We start from the raw sequence: 18890 nt of genomic DNA, 5'->3' as shown, positions 1-18890 counted from the left end.
ACCCGTCGGATCCCGACGGGTCCCATCGGGTTCGGGCAAAGATCTTCAGCTCTAGTTAGCATGGCAAACATGCACTGTGACACAGAGAACAAGTTTAATAATCAGTAGAAAAGGAGCAAAACAAAGTTTCTGGAGAATCACTATAGAATTTAAATTGTGAGCAAAGTTTGAGCAAAGTTATGCCCGTTTCACACACACTCCGTCTGTGTTGCATATTTTTTTACACACCCATGTTAACGGATTCTAGCGTTCACATTGCACACGGTTGCGGTCCGTCGGTGCGTTCCAGGAGCAGTGCGTCTGCAGCAGTGCTGCGATCGTTTACGTACCAAGTCTATTTTTGCTGTGCTGCATGTGCTGAATTAAAGTAACAGCGCATTGCAGTCATTTCACAATAAATGTATACTAATCAAAGCCTAATGTGTTTCACACGCAACTCATGGGTTTTGGGTTTTGGCTATATTTAAAACAAGCAAAGGAGCAACTTTAGAGAAACAAGGCAACATTATATATGTACTTTGATAGAGGCAGAAAAAAGTTATTTAAGACCTGTTGGATTGCGTGTAATAAAGATTTAAATGCAAAACGCAGGAGAGTCAACTGTTTCTGTCTGTGGTGAGTTTTAATTTTGAATGTTTGTGATATCCTAACAAGAAAAGAAGGCTAATGTTGTGTTTAATTAAATGTGTTGCAGCTTGTTTCAGCAACTTATTATAAAAACCTAGCAGTCAAATGCATGAGTAATACGTTGTTTATATTTTAATTTAAATATTGTTACTGTACTGTGATGAAAGAGTATCACAATGCTGAAAAAGCTTTTTGATTTTTTTTTTACATGATTTGATATCAAAATAATGGACAAAGCTTGTGTTGCTTAAACAGCCGTGTATCAGTAGCGGACTGCAAACGCGTCCTGTGTGAAAGCACAATGAGTCCGTGCTGCTTCAGCACAACATACGTAATGCACACGGACTGCATACGCACCGCAGACGGAGTATGTGTGAAACAGGCGTTAGTCTAGTTTTACGTTTATTTTAAAGATGCTATGTGATTTTTCTTAGAACCACAGACTTGCAAACACTGGTTCAAGTTAAAATGGGCTTAAAATTTCATAGATTTATCAAAAGTAGGAATAACCCAAAAAATCAATATATTAAAATGTGAGGTGGAATTTAGTGATTTTACTGTTTTTACAGAAAGAGCCATAGCAGAAGAAATGGAATTAACAATCTTGAGAATCTTATCTTGAGAATGAGCAAATCTAAACAACATTTCAAGTACTAGTCAAAACATGAAGATGATTTATTTGAAACCTATGAAAAAAAAAATGTTGCTGGTGTCGAGCAGCTTTTCAAATTGATGGACTTGTTTATGAATTGAAAGAAATGTCAAGTGGCACACAAAATAGTACAGTTGAAGGGAGCTGCAAAAACCTAGACAGAATAATTGGCAATGTGGCAAAGGACCTTGCTCATGAATTGAGAGCTGCAGTCCAATCTTTGCTGGTTCATGAGTTCACACATGATCTGTACACTGTAAATGGTAATGAGTTGTGTGCTCAAATGTTTACACCTCTCTGCAGAATCAAATCAATTCAGTACTCACGTGCTTTGTTGTATCCACACCCCTGATATGGTAAGGGCAGAGGGAAACATGCGATCTAAAATGCAGTCTGCTCATATATAAGAGATTGAGGTGGCAAGTCCTCAATGTTTTCTATATCAATGCTAACAGTATTAACCTCCCCAGAGGAAGACAGCATTGTAGCATTGAGCTCTCATTCGGAGGGGAAGAAACCGCAGTGCAGGTTTCCCATCACCAAATAAGATCAGTAGATTTAGGGAATTGTGAATTGTGCCCAATTGCACAGCCTTAAGAGTGTGCATATCATGAATGCTGGGTCCTGTTTGTTTTCTGAGCATCTACTGCACCTACTGGTAACTTGTTTGCCACGTAGCAATAAAAAATATACTAAAAACCTGGATTATTCTGGATAGTCACATTGTAATGCTATTTTTTTGAACAATACGACATGTGAAAGAATGGACACCTTCTAATATTGAAGTTTTGAAGGGGTGTTTAGATTGCACCGATTGGAATATGTTTTTGAATACATCTTCTGATTTGAACGATCAGGTGGTTACCATTTCTAAATATATAACTTTCTGTGTTGATTCTGTTATACCTACGAAAAAGATCACTCTGTATCCTAATAATAAATCCTGGATCACGAAGGAGTAAAAATGCATATTGAACGAGAAGAGAATATTTTTGTGAGGACCAATGAGGAGAAAAAAACAGATAAATAGGGAAGTAAAAGGAGCAATTAAAATCGCTAAAAATAATTATAAAAATAAGTTTGGGGATGTGTTCATGCAAGGTAATCTCAAAGCTGCCTGGAAAGGAATTAAGAGTATGGCTGCAGTGAGTACAGTAGTACCACAGATCCACATTCCAAGTGGAAACATTGACAATGATTTAATTCTATCTAATGAGTGTAATAACTTTTTTCTCGTTGGGATACATCCTCGGTCATTGATGAGATTTTTTAAAAGACCTTGAGTATTTCTAATAATTTAAAAATTAATTTATCTAATATATCAAGACAGCTGAAGGCCACACCGCTTAACAAGGCCCCAGGTCCAGATGGGATATGTAGTAGAGCACTGAAATACTGCGCTGACCAGCTCAGTGAAGTTCTCCAGTTACTTTTTCAGTCGTCATTAGATCAAGGGTTGGTACCTGATTTGTGTAAAAAGTTCTATTATTGTACTGATACCTAAAAAAACTAAACCAAATTCCTTGAAAGATTACCGTCCAATCGCCTTGACCTCCTTAGTTATGAAGATTTTTGAAAAAGAGATCAAGAGGTACATAATGAAAGTTGCTGGACCACTTTTAGATCCGCTGCAGTTTGCATATCGCGCTGGAAGAGGCGTAGATAATGCAAACCTGTTCTTGATAAATACTCTTAGTCATCATCTGGAAAACAGCGGAGCTTTTGCGCGGCTTTTGTTTGTAGATTTTTCATCTGCATTTAATCTTTTGCAACCTGTAACGTTGGGACAAAAACTTATTAGTCAGTTTAATCTAAATCATGGATTAATTTTATGGATTATGAACTTTTTATCAGACAGACAACAAAGGGTTAGGATTAATGAGGTGTTATCAGATGTTGTAAATATCTCCACAGGGACCCCACAAGGGTGTGTGCGCTCTTCTATTTTGTTTATATTATATACAAATGACTGTCAGAGTTTACAAGATAATAGTTACTTGGTAAAATATGCAGATGATATGGTGTTGCTCTCCTTGCTTTCACATTCAGATCAGGAATATGGTTCGGTTTTGTACAATTTCATCTCTTGGTGCAGTAATATGAAACTAGATCTGAATGTCTCAAAAACTAAAGAGATGATTAATAATTTTAGCAGGAGGACATTAGCACTTCAAACGATAGTCATTAAATGGCACACATGTAGAAGAAGTAGAACAATATAAGTACCTGGGTATGGTTTTTGACAAGTTAAAGTTTGATCACAATTCTGAGGTAATGTACAGAGAGTTGTTAAGTCTTTTTATAATTCATTGGTTGAAAGTATTTTCTTTTTCTTTTTCTTTTTCTTTCATTTGTTGGTTTTCTTCATTTTCTATAAAAAACTAAAATCGGTTGCAAGGTATTGTTAGCACGTGCTCTAAAATCATGGGTGTCCCCTTAAGAAGCCTTACTTCCTATTATGAACAGCAGGTAATGAGGATGGCACACAAAATATTAAGATACAGTACTCACCCGTTGCACTTGGACTTTGAGTGGATGCCACTGGGGTGACGTTTAAGAGGAATTAAATGCTCTACTAATCGTTATAAATTTACTTTTGTGCCTGAAGCAATACGGTTATGTAACACACATATATGACTATTTTTTTATTTTTTTATTTTATTTTTTATTTTTTCATTTATTTAATATATATATATATATATATATATATATATATATATATATATATATATATATATATATATATATATATATATATAATATTTGTTATATTCTTTATATATTCTTTTGTTCTATGTGTTGTAATTGTATATGTCAAGTGTTTTATGTGAGGCACCATGTAAGCTTAAATTAATTACCCCACGGGGATCAATAAAGTTCTAAACTAAAATGTGGAGACGGGCGTGGCTGGTGTTACACTGGAAAAGAAAGGATAAGTGCATGAGCCCTAAAAACAATAAAGTGAATTGTATGAATGATGTTTTAGAGAAAAAATAAATAAAAATGTTCCAAGAAATGGACTGTGCAGAATATAGAAATAATAATAGATTAATTAAAATTAGATATGCATTTATTATTTAATAACTTGTCTCAATAGATGAATTTAAAACATTGCATGTGCTTAAAACTTCATATCTAATATGTGAAGACATCTAAAATGTGTCTCTTGTTATCCCTGGGACACAGTATGAAAGTTAATTCATTAGAGAGTTTCAGAGATTTGGGATTGATTATAATAAAAGTTAACTTGTGTAGTGCAATGTTGAATGAGAGCAAGATTGGGTGACCAAGTTAATAGGAATTTTGATTCGAAAGCCATATTCATTTTACCAAAGGAATGGAACTAGTTGCTTAAATATTTAAATTAACTAATTATATTTAAAATAATAGGAATTATTTTATGTTTAGCGAGTGACTTCTTACTTCTTACTGTTCGTCTAACACTGCATACATTTTCTTTCCTTCCTCTCTTTTTCCAGCAGGATACACTATCACTGGACTGATTTTGGAGCAGGAATGTTGACCATCTGAATTGCCGCATATCTCTGTGCATTTGGCTGTCACTGGTGTCAAAGCATTTCCACTCACCTCCCCGCCATCATCTTTGTCGGCTTCTTGGCTCCCTGTCGTAGTGGGAGGAGGACCAGGATGTAGCGCTGAGATGTGTTTTTCACTGTTACGCTCCAGACATTTAAGTGTCACTCTGCAATCTTTTGCCATATGCTGTCCTGACCCACAACATCTGAAACAAAAACGGTTCTCCTTCAGGAATGATTTTCTTTTGTCAATATGTCTAGCTATGAAGCTCCTGCTTTTTTTAGCAGGTGGGGGTTTTTATGAATGGGACATAGCTTATCAAGACTTTCCATAATCTTCTCTCCAGAGCTACACTGGATAGTCATAGAATCTTGTGGAACATCTGTTTTGTGAACAGTCACAGAAGCTCTGTTGCCACTTCTTGTGTATTTCTAAATTTTCAAGCCTTGGTTGCTGGAGGATGTACAGGCAAAACTGGGATCGTTTTTATTTTCCAAATATGACAAGCCAGGTAAATATCCTCCCTCTTTGAAAATACTGAAAGGTTTATTGATTATACACCATACTACTGTGTAAACTTCAATAATAACAAGTACATTCCACTGAAGTATGATCTCACAGACATTATCAAACATCATTCTTGAGTCTGTATTGAGTGTGGGTATTTGTGCGCAATTAAATTTTTTTAAGCACTGACAAACATTGTGATTAATGACAGCATTTATTTTCACTTATTACTTTTGGAATAACAGCTTGCACCAGAACAGAGAAGGAAACATAATTCCAACTTTTGCTTCCAACTTTTAGCTTTTTTTACATATCAACATGGTTTGATTGAAAGTAAGAAAAATAGCCACACTGTACTGTGCATTGTGATTTTTTTTGAGTTGGGCATGTTGACCTGCAGTTTTCAATAAAGCAGATTTGTTGTCTCAGTTCAAGTTAAGTCTATTTCTTGAAAAAAAGATGATGCATCTTTTATAAATAACAGCAGCTTAAAAACATTATGTCAAAAAAGCTTGTTTCATCTGAGATATGACACAAAACATGATGTTTTCAAGACGGTTTCACTTAACAAGATATTCAAGATGCACAGTCTAAAAACAAGCTCCTTTATCTCACTTAAATCTGGTTCTTTAGGTGATTTTGTCTTATATTAAGTGTGATGAGATATTTTGACTAGAAATTAGAAAAATATACTTGGCAAGATTTTGAGTTTTTGCAGTGAGGTATAACTAAATAAAAGCGATCCATATGCATACAGATGTATTGTAGCTGGATGGAAGTTTCAACGACGAGCTGGCAATGTCATGTATCACAGAGACAGGATGTAATCGCAAGGCGTATTTATTGATAAAGCACAAAAGTCAAAGTCACAGAGCAGAAACTGGGAAACACAGGGCGGACGGACACAAGGCAGATATCACGGTGATACAGGGACCTCGGTGAGCAACGGTGAAGGTGCTTGCATCCGTGGTGATCCCTCGATTCCTGGTGAAGGTGCGATCCTGGTGAAGGTGAGCGAATAATCCAAAGAGAAGTGAAAGATCCAAGACGACGACGACACAGGAAGACTCAAGGAAGGAATTAGGACACAGGAAACAGGTACGGGAGCAAACCGGGGAGAAACAACGATCTGACAACATGAAACACCAGTTACTGAACTTATATAGGACACAAACAATTGAAACCAGCTGGCGCTGCTGATCATCGCTGATCAGTGACCACGCCCATAGACACACACATAACAAACACGGCCCGAAGGGGTGAGTACCCGGGAAGACACAGGCTCTAGACAGAGATTATAAAATCTCGCGAATGTGTTAGGTGTCGCCCAGCCCGCAGCTCTACAGATGTCTGCTAGCGAGGTGCCATGCGCCAGCGCCCAGGAGGAAGCTACACTCATAGTTGAGTGAGCTCTCACCCCTAGGGGGCATGGCAGGTCTCGAGCCTGATAAGCCAGGACAATAGTATCCACTATCCAGTGGGATAACCTCTGCTTGGAGACAGCTTTTCCCTTCTGCTGGCCTCCGTAACAGACAAAGAGCTGGTCTGAGGTCCTAAGGCACTGAGTTCTGTCCACGTAGGTGCGGAGCGCACGTACTGGACAGAGCAGCGCCAGGGCTGGGTCTGCCTCCTCCAGGGGAAGCGCTTGTAAGTTCACCACCTGATCGCTAAAAGGAGTGGTGGGAATTTTGGGCACGTACCCAGGCCGGGGTCTCAAGATAACGTGAGAGTTAGCCGGCCCGAATTCCAGGCACGCCTCGTCAACTGAAAATGCCTGCAGGTCCCCGACCCTCTTCACCGAAGCCAAAGCCATCAGGAGTGCAGTTTTCAAAGATGAAAACTTTAGCTCTACTGAGAGCAAGGGTTCGAAGGGAGCTCTCTGCAGTGCTGATAGAACCACTGCGAGGTCCCAAGAGGGGACTTGCTGAGGGCGAGGCGGATTGAGCCTCCTTGCTCCTCTCAGGAACCTGATGATCGGATCGTGCCTTCCAAGAGACATACCTTCAACAGGGTCATGGTGAGCCGAAATGGCAGCCACATAGACCTTGAGGGTGGAAGGAGACAGCCTTCGTTCCAACCCCTCCTGAAGAAAGGAAAGCACTGACCCAATCGGGCATTTCCAGGAGTCCTCACGCCGTGAAGAACACCAAGTGACGAAGAGGTTCCACTTCAAAGCATAGGCATGTCTGGTGGACATGGCTCTAGCTGAAGTGATGTTAGCTACCACCTGTGGTGGCAAGGTACCTAAACCTTCCGTGACCCGTCCAGAACCCACACATGTAGGTTCCACAGATCAGGACGTGGGTGCCAGAGGGTGCCCCATCTCTGAGAAAGAAGGTCCTTCCTCAGAGGAATTGGCCAGGGAGGGGCGGTCGCGAGGAGTACAAGTTCGGGGAACCAGGTCCGGCAAGACTGCTGTCGTGAGAGCTCGTCGGCTGCACGATTGAGCCTGCCCGGAATGTGAATGGCACGAAGCGACCTCAGATGCTTGTGACTCCACAGGAGGAGATGGAGAGGGAGTAGCAACATGCGGCGGGAGCGTAGACCACCTTGACAGTTGATGTACGCTACGGTCGCAGTGTTGTCCGTACGGACCAGAACGTGCTTGTCCCTCAGCAGGGCCCTGATGCGGTGCAGAGCAAGACGTACTGCTAGCAACTCGAGGCAACTGACATGCCACTGAAGTCGGGGTCCTGTCCAGGAGCCTGACGCAGCATGCCCGTTGCACATGGCACCCCAGCCCATGGCAGAGGCATCTGTTGATACAACAACATGTCTCGACACCGGTTCCAGGGGCACGCCGGCCCATAGAAACGAGGGGTCCAACCACGGGGTGTAGTATCGGCGGCAGGCCGGAGTGATGGTCACTCGGAGCGTGCCCTGTTGCCATGCTCATCTCAGGACTCAGTCGTGAAGCCAGTGCTGAACCGGTCTAATATGGAGTAGCCCGAGCGGTATGACTGCCGCCGCGGACGCCATATGCCCCAGGAGCCTCTGAAAAAGTTTCAGTGGAACTGCTCTCTTGCCCTCGAATTGTCTCAGCAGTGACTGTGGCGTGCTCGTTCGTAAGCTGCGCGAACATGGCGACCGAGTCTATTTCCATATAGAAAAGAGATCCTCTGCACAGGGGAGAGTTTGCTCTTTTCCCAGTTGACCTGAAGACACAGTTGGGCGAGGTGTTTGAGCACCAGATCCCTGTGCTCGCACAACCACTCTAGTGAGTGAGCTAGGATCAGCCAGTCGTCGAGGTAGTTGAGGATACAGACATCTTGTTCCCTGAGAGGAGCCAGGGCTCCCTCCGCGACCTTCGTAAAGACGCGGGGAGACAGGGCCAACTCGAATGGGAGAACCTTGTACTGATATGCCTGCCCCTCAAGCAAACCGAAGAAACGGTCTGTGTCGAGGAAGAATGGAGACATGAAAGTACGCGTCCTTCAGGTCGATCGCTGCAAACCAATCCATCGGACTAATGCATTCGAAAATGCGCTTGGGCGTTAGCATCTTGAACAGGAGTCTGTGCAGAGCTCGGTTCAAGGCACGCAGGTCCAGGATTGGCCGTAACCCACCTGTCTTCTTGGGTACTATGAAGTAAGGGCTGTAAAAGCCGGACTTCATGTTGGCTGGAGGGACCGGCTCTATCGTGCCCTTTGCCAGCAGGGTCGCGACCTCCGCGCGCATGACAGGGGCATCTTTGCCCACCATCGTCGCATGGACACCCCAAAACCCGGGGGGACGCCGGGCAAGCTGAATCGCGTAGCCGTGACTGAGTGTCCGGATGAGCCAGCGGGAAGGCCTGGGGAGCTCTAGCCAGGCTCCCTGGAACCAAGCCATCGGGGTCAAGGGGACTACAGGCGTACCCACAGTGGGGCAGTGTGGTGGAGCAGACAGCCCCGGCATGGGAGGCATAGCGTCCCGTACCGGGGGTGGAGTGCAGGCACTCATCTGACTCCAAGTGGCAAAGAGGGCATGAGAAGGCAAAGCATTCTTGAGCCGTCTTTGCATGGAAACTGGCAAGGGGAGAGGAGAACGAGAGCGGCGAGGAAGCACGTCACCATTCGTAACGTCGAATGTGACCGACTGAAAGGGAACAACATTCGAAGCTGCCATCTCATACCAGTCCAGTTTTGGGGCGTTAAAAAAATGAAAGCATCTCCTTAATGTGGACCAATCACCGTCACAGGTTACTCTATAAAGAATTTTGTATTTGTATCGTTTCTGCTTATACAAGCTTTGTAATTTCATGAAATAGACTTTTTGACAAAAAAACATCTTTCTTTGGCACACTCCTCTTTGAATTATTTTACTGTTTGTTTTATAACAACTCGATTAGCAAACTTTTCTATTTATTTCCTCTAATAACACAATGCTATGACAAAAGCAAAGCACCTCTGATGCTGAATTTTATTTACGCAGATCCAAAGTTTACCAAAAATCTTCAGGAATTTCATTCAGAAAATTCACATCTGATACGTGGAATGAGACAAAAACCCACAGACACAATAAAAATGCAAATGCTTGATATTTATTGAGTTCTACTTGCACATTAGTAAAGAAATTAGGGAGAATTAGTTAAAGGAGCAATTGACCAAAAAATGAAAAACTGATTACAAACTTGTAGCCTTTCACTTCACAAGACATTAATTGATGGACTGGAGTCGTGTGGACTATTGTGATGTCTTCATGATCAGCTGTTTGAGCTTTCATTCTGATGGCACCCATTCACTGCAGATGATCTCCATCAATAAGCAAATTATGTAAAGTTTTATTTCTTTAGATCTGTTCTGATGAAGAACTAATCTTGATCTTGGATCGACTGAGGGTAAGCAATGTTTCAAATTTGTCATTTTTTGGTCTACTATTCCTTTAATGCAAGACAATAAGACATTCACAATTTTACATTAAATTTAAATGCTTGAGTGTATTTCTTCACACACACATAAGGCTTTTTAACATGACAGGGGTTGTCATTCCAGTTGCTCGAGGCTATAGCAGGAAGGAAAAAAGTTTATTATTGTTACAGTATAAGTATTCTGATCAAATGTAATGAATCTTAAGGTAATACAGCCAATTCTATTACTTTACCATTTCATAAACATTAAGTGAAGTTAAAATACAGTTCTACATTCGGCTGGTTATTGGATAAAAATAATGATGATGATATAAATAGTGATGATATTTCATAAACATTTAAAACACTCACGTTGATAGTTCATCATAAGACAGTGCTCGTTTCTATTGGTATTGTCAGGTTGTGAAGGAGCCCATATCTCTTGGTCCAGTTTTGATCCATCACTCCACAGCCATGTTCCTTCCTGTGAACAGAACACCATAAAGGACACTCCGTTTCCATCACACACCTACATGGCATTATTTGATATTCATTAATATAAAAAAACATGTTCACACCAACCATTTGGATCACAAGTTCATGATGTTAACGCATCAAAAACATGTTTGTGTTTCTCTATAGAAACCAGTAGACCTACCATGCCAAACATATCAGCTGTATCCTAATCTTACTTTTTATTCTATGACATAACTCAAAAACAACTACAATATACAAAAGAAAAAGAATGGCCATTGACAAGTACGCTAAACAAATGTAAAACAAACATACTGAAACAGCGTCATAGCCTCCTATCCAGGCCGGAGTTGCAGCTTGAGTTTGAGATTTAATCATGAACTGTACGAAGATGTACTCCTCATAACTGTGTACAGAGGCCAGGTTCCCATCGTAGCCCAAACACTGTTTCTAAAGAGAGTAGGACATAAAAACTATTGTTAACTAACTGAAAATTTCAAGACTTAGAAATGAAGGAATCCCTATGATAAGATGGCATCTCATACCTCTGCTTCAATCCAGGAACGCTGAAAGTTAAAAAAGCGGAAGCATCTACCTTCATATGCAGACCATCCACTTTCACAGGTTGCTGTAAGAAAGATAGGTGAGTATTATTGCTGCCTTAAACCTTTAGTATTTTCATTAAACTGAGATCAGATTGATATTGTATACGCACCTTGTCTGACCAGGGTACAGGTCCCTGTTTAAAATGTGTGAATAGCACGAAGAAATAAACAGAACAAAGATACAAATTAATCAATGTTTAAGTTTGTAATTGTCCAGTTACAGAGACCATATAATCAAATGTAAAATAGCATTGCATAGTCTTCACTGTATAAATGAAAAGAGTTTAATTCTTGTTAAAAGGACAAAGTAATTTAGTGAAGGGCAGTGATAAATTTTCTCTCATTAGATTTCATGGATTAAAATAAGGACATCGACAGCAGCTGTTTGAGCTCTCTCCACATCCGTGGGTCCCTATGATCATCACCACCATTAACCCCACCAGCGATGACCCTGCTTTTAACACTACAACTAGACAGAACAAATGTAACACACTAAAATATCTCACCATTGCTTCTGCAATTAAGAGCTGCTGCCTCTGAAATAATAAAAGAAAAAGAATGGATATATATATTAAACATTTTAATAATCAGATTACAATTTTATGTCCAAGTCCAAACTAACAGTCTGTGGGATTTGAGGTAAACTGAATAAATTAAAAACTGGGCCACATACACTTCACAACAATTACCTGAAGCACTCAGAGCAAAAGAGCAGAACAAATGTAACACACTAAAATATCTCACCATCGCTTATGCCAGTAAGAAGTGCGGTCTCTGAAATAATAAAAGAAAAATAATATTTATATATATATATATATATATATATATATATATATATATATATATATATATATATATATATATATATATATATATTAAACATTTTAATAATCAGATTACAATTTTATGTCTACATCCAAACTAACAGTCTGTGGGATTTGAGGTAAACTGAATAAATTAAAAACTGGGCCACATACACTTCACAACAATTACCTGAAGCACTCAGAGCAAAAGAGCAGAACAAATGTAACACACTAAAAGACAGCATCAATATCTTACCATTGCTTGTGCCATTAAGAGGTGTTGCCTCTGAAATAATCAAAGAAAAATTATATGTGTGTGTGTATTAAAAATTTTAATAATCAGGTTACAATTTTATGTCTAAATCCAAACTAACGCTCTGTGGGATTGGAAGTAAACCAAATGAATAGAAAACTGGGCCACATACACTTCACAACAATTACCTGAAGCATCCAGAGCAAAGAGCAGAATGAAAGACAGACAAAGAGGCCAGACTGCCATTGTTCCTGAAATCAACCAGTACTACTGCACACCTGACAAAACATGAAGACAGAACAGTTTTTATTCATTATTAACCTGTTCTCAATATCCACATTCCAATATTGCCAGCTGTACAAGAGCCTTGTGCGTCACTATGAAGAGGATATATATATATATAAGCATTTCAAATTATCCATTGACTCAAGCCACACTTTTATGAAACAGTAAAGTGTAAAGTTTTGAACGGCTGAAAAACCTCACCCTCTATGAAGTTAGTCACGTCCAAGTCGTCTGTAGCTCTCTGAAGAACAACAAATGCTTGACTCTTCAAAACCAGATCATGACTCCCCTCTTTTTATTTGGTTCATACACAGAGGAGACTGCTGTCTGATTGGTTCCTGTCTCCAAAACCCACAACAAATCCTTATCTTACACCTAATCCCACACAGGAAAACCAGGAGAGTTATGATAAGAAATCAGATTTCAACACTACACATTACATAACCTAAAATCAATACAAACATTTACTTGACTTGGTTATTTTATAACATTGTGTTAATAATGACTCTCTGGTGTTGTGGATGTTGTCATATTTGACATTTAATTTGGTCACTGTCCCTATGTTTATAGGCTAACAACACATTAATTATGCTAGGAAAATGATTAACAATATGTTGATGCTAGAAACATGCTAGCAATATGTTAATGTTAGAAACATGTTATTCATGTTAACATGCTAATCGTGCTAAGACATGCTAATCATGCTAATAATGTGTTAAATCATGCTAGTATCATGCTAACAACATCTATCTAAACTTTCAAACTTCAGCATTGGCAACTGCTTCAAACTTTCAGACAAGGCTATTTTTAAAACCCAATTTCAAAGTTCATTTGCAAACTTGACTCATCTAGTTTGGTTTAGCAATGTTGTATTGAAGACTGTAGTATGCACTGATTACTGTTACGGTTCTAAATCACCTTAGAGTACTATTTACACAAATAATGTCCAGTAACTAGGAAAGGATTAAAGAAGCCAGAGTCATGTGTCCAATTAACTCAATGTATTAATGAAAAAATGAATTATTTCCTCACAATGTTAACACAATGTAAATGACACAAAAACAGCGTAGGCCTACGTGAAATAACCAAAACAATAAAACAATAAAACAATGTTCTTTAAATCAAAAGATACAATAATGTTGATATAAGGCAGTGAAATGTGTTATTGAGAATACTCAGTCCCAACAAGTCCCAGGTTTCCAGAGAATGTCCACTTAAGGAAAGGAAGGCACAGATATCTTCAGACGTCGATCCTCAGACGTGATGTCATCACATTTGGAACTTGAACAGACGGTATGTTAGTAGGGATCTTTGTTTGATACTGATAAGGTTAATATGATGTGGTGATAACAGTGAGGCCTGTAGCTTCGTGTGCTACAATATTCAGTGTGTGTGTGTTGGGTTTGTGTGATTACAGTCCGCTGGACAAACGTGGATAAACGTGTGGTTCTATAATGAGACAAATAAACTCAATTAGTCTCTGTTACATTTTGTACAACAAAGTGCTGTGTCATTATCACTTCACATGATTAAACGCGAGAGACATCGAAAACATATGATAAAAGCATAATATAACAGCTGTTCTTTTATAACTGAAGAAATATCTTATTGATGCATCTAGCAGCATATCAAACGATGATTATTAGACTGAATAATATGATATAAACACTTACGTTCTGCAATGACGCACGCGCTGATATTCACCATATAATTCCAGCAACTTCTGAAGCGATCACACAACATCGGCCGCCCAACACATCTGAAATGCCAAACTGCTCACCAGCTAAGAGCTATCTTATCAATCTATAGATTGATGGCTTTAATCCAACTTGCCGCATGAATTTACAATACTAACACGGACCGCATTTCTCCTTCTTTCTCCATTGCCGTATATCTGATCTCACGCTATTTTCACCAAACTCGCGAGACTTCCGATTAAACTCCGCCCACTCAACAGGTGCAACACTTGAACAGAATACTAAACGACTATAATATTAAAACAAATGTAACTTGACCATGACCTTTTGCACAAATGTATTATGCACAAACATGAGCAATGTGGAATCAATGGTTGTACATGACCAAGTTTATCCTCTTTGGCTCGTCAGACTTTTTGAAGAAACACTGAAAAAGTAAACGGTGTTGAAAAGCAAATTGATGCAGATATCTCACACATCCTGATTTTGCTGAGTTAGATGTCTTCCTAGGTCAACATATTTTGTTGACCCTGGAACAACATTTTAATCCAGAGATGTAGTCTTGACCATATCTGTCATGAGTCCGGACCCGGTGTTTTTCCCTCTCACCACCAGAGGGCGGCACTTCCATTCTTCTGGACTCATTACCTTCACTCTGCACAGCTTTGTCGCCCACACACACACTCACCTGGTCACAAATTCAGCACACCTGTCCCATACTCACACACACAGCTGTTCCCCTTTGTCGCTGACAATATATTCTCCTCTCTCACACCACTCTGTCTGGCTGGATTAATGTTAATTAGAGCTCAAGCCCAAAGGGGCGAAGAGCCCTATTGTTCTTCTAAGGATTATTAGGGCTCAAGCCTGGAGGGCGAGAGCCCTATTGTTTTCCTTAGGATTATTAGGGCTCAAGCCTGGAGGGCGAGAGCCCTATTGTTTTCCTTAGGATTATTAGGGCTCAAGCCTGGAGGGCGAGAGCCCTATTGTTTTCCTTAGGATTATTTGTTATTATTATTATTAGGGCTCAAGCCCGAAGGGGCGAAGAGCCCTATTGTTCTTCTAAGGATTATTCTTGTTATTATTAGGGCTCAAGCCTGGAGGGCGAGAGCCCTATTGTTTTCCTTAGGATTATTTGTTATTATTATTATTATTAGGGCTCAAGCCTGGAGGGCGAGAGCCCTATTGTTTTCCTTAGGATTATTAGGGCCCGAGCCAATGGGCGCAGGGCCCTATTGTTCCCCTAAGGATTATTCTTATTATTTTTATTTTTTATGAACCTTCCGGGGGTTTTTGGGGGCCTTAACATACTCAAAAACTCTTGAAAATTGGCACACACATTGGAACCTGCGGCCATCAGGACGCCGCAGAGGCTGGGACCCGGGCGTGGCACAGGGGCTCTACAGCGCCCCCTGGAACACAGTCAGAAATCTTGAACCATAGCTCACAAATACTTGCATGGATTTAAATGAAACTCAGTACACTTATAGATCTCATTAAGCCGAACAACTTTTGCCCTCTATGTCATAGGCTCCGCCCAACAGGAAGTCAGCTATTCAGGGCTGTTTAAAAAAAGTATGCTCTGGAATTTGAAATACTCCTCTGAGGTTTTCCATTCGTTCGCCACAAAACTTGGTGAACATGATCTCAAGACATTGAGGATGAAAAATTGCGAGGGGATTTTTGATATCTCGAACGGTTCGCCTGTGGTGAGGCGTTGAAATTAGGGCAAAAAATTAGAAACAGGAAGTGCCTAAAAACATCCACATACATTTCCTGAGTTTCATCAAACTTCAATGGTTTGTTCATTGTAATATGTTGCTTGCATATATGTAACTATAAGGTGTCAAAGTAACAGCGCCACCAACTGGCAGCAGGAAGTGTGTCATTTTCAAAATGCTTTGAATTCAGCGTCTTATTTTTACTCGATTTGCTTCAAACTTCAGCAGAATGATGACAAAACACAACCGATGCAAATCTGTTGTGGGTATACTGATATCTAATATAGTGTTGCCATGGCAACGTGTCAAACTTGAATATTCTGTTATGGTGATTTTGAGGCAGACAACAAGCTCAGATTTACATTAAACTCAGAACACATATCAGTATTGATGATATCTAGACAATGGCAAAAGCTTTTAAAAGGATGTGAAGGAGGCACTCTATAGCGCCACCTTTTGTCAAAAGTGGGGGGGTTAGTTTTAGCTAAAGACACCAAACTTGGTACATAAATTGTTCTTATCAAGATGGACAATTTTCTAATTCACAGTCATAAGCTACGACCAACAGGAAGTCAGCTATTTTGATTTGAATATGTATTTTTGGGCAAATTCCGATGTGAATTAATGCATACTCCTCACAGGGGAAGTGTACTATACACACCAAACTTTGTCTACATGTTGAAAAAACATTGAGGAACTTAAATTGCGAATGGATTTTGGATAGCTTGAACGGTTTTGCCGTGGTGATTTTTTGAAATAACATTAAAAAGGGAAACATTAATTGTATTGTATTTTTAAATTGCAGCTTCCAAACATTTCAAAACCATTTTTTCATTTAGAGAACATGCGATTCTGAGGAAATATGCATAGTTTCACGACTTTACAACACTGTATGATTAAAAGAAAATTATAAAACTGTCAGACATCTGGACTCACTCTCTGGCATTCTCTCTGTGTGAGGGAAAGGAGGGGAGGGGGAGGGGTAGGGGTGCTTGAGGGCCTGCCTGACAGAGAGAGAGAGAGAGAGAGAGAGTTAACATCTCTTTAATCACCAGAAAGAAAAAAAACAGTAATTGTGTATTGTTGATTCATCATTAAAGCTTAAGAAATCTCTCTATCATTTTCTGTCAGTTTTAGGGACGAAAAAAAAACCTAGTACAATTTGTAGGGCTCAGACAAAATGATTTTATATAATTAGGTTAAGAATTATGTTAATTGCAAAATAAAAAAAGATTTTAAAAATACATACACGATGACTTGTATATATTTTTTTATTCTGATAATAACTTATTTGATAATGACCTATGACAGACATTCTGTCATGACATGACCTGAATTTACACAATCTTGCTGATTTAACAGTAAAACTGTTCAGCTCACAGATAAAGACTAAGCTGTAATGCAGGCAAACATATTTTACAAATGCTTATAGATCAATAAATTCGTTAAAAATGCTTTTTCACAAAGTGCATAATAATAATAGTTGATATTCTGATGACATTTTTTTTCCAAGCACATTTTACCAATTTCAAATCACATCACTAAACACAATAATCACAATACTATACAGTAGATTTTGTATTTCATGATTTATGAGTGATATATATAATTGTCCTCGAAGGCTGGAAGTGAAAAGCTCATATTCAGGAGTGCTGAATTTTTAGGCATGTCTTCTTGTCATGCACTGGTCATAGAGCTCATTGTAGCGATGCTTCAGGTGTTGAAATAGATTTGTTATACATTATACAGGTTCACTGTTTGCAGAGTGTATACAGTATGTGTATGTCGTGCAGACGCAGCAGTGAGAGCATGTTATTGTAACGCAAAAACACATTAAAATAATGCGCGAGCATGATTCTCTCCGCTTGCATGCACATTTCCTTTACCTTGTCACAAAACGCGTCCTCTGATACATGCTGCTTTTGCTCGGAGAGCGTGCGCACACTTAAAACCCGTTTCCTCTGCTCAAACTGTGTCCTGTGCACCCACAACTCTCTCTATGCTCATGCGCTAGATATTCATTCTTTTCACACCTTTCTACTTCTAACCTTTTCTGTTCACATCTTTTACCATGTGCAGTGTGAATGCTCTGATCCATTAACATGGGCTCTGAAAAAAATATGCATTACAGATAGAGCTTGTGAACCTGGCCTTGCATAGGCATATGAACAGTCTGTCCTGTTCTCGCGCTCCATTTAGGAACGCTTCATTCGGACTGGTTCAGATAGCAACACCAAACGTGCAGTGTGTAATACCTATCAAGGCCACCACCAGATGGAGCTATAGGATTACTTTTAAATAATTGTTTTAGAAATGTGTATACTGCATTTAAATTATTTATAAAAATCTTTCAAAGTAAAATAATATGTATTTTAAAAAGCTAATGAATTTTACTGGTAATATAGTTTTATATAATAATTTCAGAAATGTTTATAGGTCAATAAAAGTATTTTTAAAAATGGTTATAGATCATGAAAAGTGTTTTGCAACAATTTATAATAAGCTCTCTTTGGTTAACATTAGTTAATGCATTAACTAACATGAACTAACAATGAACAATCTATTTTTCAGATCATTTATTAATCTTTTTTATGTTAGTTATTCCTATCATTAAAAATATTATTGTTTATGTTATTTCACAGTACATAAACTAATCTTAAAATAAAAATTTAATAAAAAAATATTATTAATAATGTATTAAAATATTTTAACTAAGCTTTAATTAACATTTATATAAACACTTATATTGCAAGAGACTGATATGGAAGTAATTTTTACTTTTAAAAAACCGCATGTAAGACACAGTTAACAAATGCAGTGAACAGATGAAAGGAAAGAACACCAAAGATATATAGTGCCCCCTATTGGCAACAGAAAGTGTCATATTTTACGCTGCGACAA

At 39.1% G+C, this 18890-nt stretch overlaps 2 protein-coding genes across 2 annotated transcripts in view; both read right to left on the bottom strand.

Annotated features, from left to right (window-relative positions):
* LOC127952783 (galactose-specific lectin nattectin) overlaps positions 1-12873 on the bottom strand; it is a 129916-nt gene extending 117043 nt beyond the window's left edge. The window contains exon 1 of the mRNA XM_052551550.1: positions 12773-12873. The gene's annotated coding sequence lies outside the window, so the exon portion shown is untranslated. The remainder of the gene's footprint in view (positions 1-12772) is intronic.
* LOC127953054 (galactose-specific lectin nattectin-like) lies at positions 9830-12532 on the bottom strand. The gene is made up of 9 exons (XM_052551946.1): positions 12475-12532; positions 12290-12319; positions 11975-12004; positions 11737-11766; positions 11341-11364; positions 11171-11253; positions 10941-11075; positions 10524-10635; positions 9830-10306 (listed from the first exon to the last, which is right to left on the bottom strand). The coding sequence occupies exons 1-9, from the start codon at positions 12530-12532 to the stop codon at positions 10209-10211; spliced, it is 600 nt and encodes a 199-aa protein (XP_052407906.1). The 3' UTR covers positions 9830-10208.
* Positions 12874-18890: the final 6017 nt, after the last annotated feature.

Source organism: Carassius gibelio, chromosome B3 (assembly GCF_023724105.1).
Source record: "Carassius gibelio isolate Cgi1373 ecotype wild population from Czech Republic chromosome B3, carGib1.2-hapl.c, whole genome shotgun sequence".
NCBI lineage: Eukaryota > Metazoa > Chordata > Actinopteri > Cypriniformes > Cyprinidae > Carassius > Carassius gibelio.
The sequence above is the reverse complement of the archived record's forward strand: the minus strand, read 5'-3'. Positions and strand labels throughout refer to the sequence as shown.

What these genes read in the sequence shown, in the direction of transcription:
- LOC127953054 (XM_052551946.1), bottom strand. Translation starts at nt 12,532, where the DNA reads ATGGCAGTCTGGCCTCTTTGTCTGTCTTTCATTCTGCTCTTTGCTCTG. An exon ending in TCTTAATGGCACAAGCAATG is followed by an intron (nt 12,005 to 12,289) that starts GTAAGATATTGA and finishes TTATTATTTCAG; the next exon opens with AGACCGCACTTCTTACTGGC. An exon ending in CTGTACCCTGGTCAGACAAG is followed by an intron (nt 11,254 to 11,340) that starts GTGCGTATACAA and finishes TCTTTCTTACAG; the next exon opens with CAACCTGTGAAAGTGGATGG.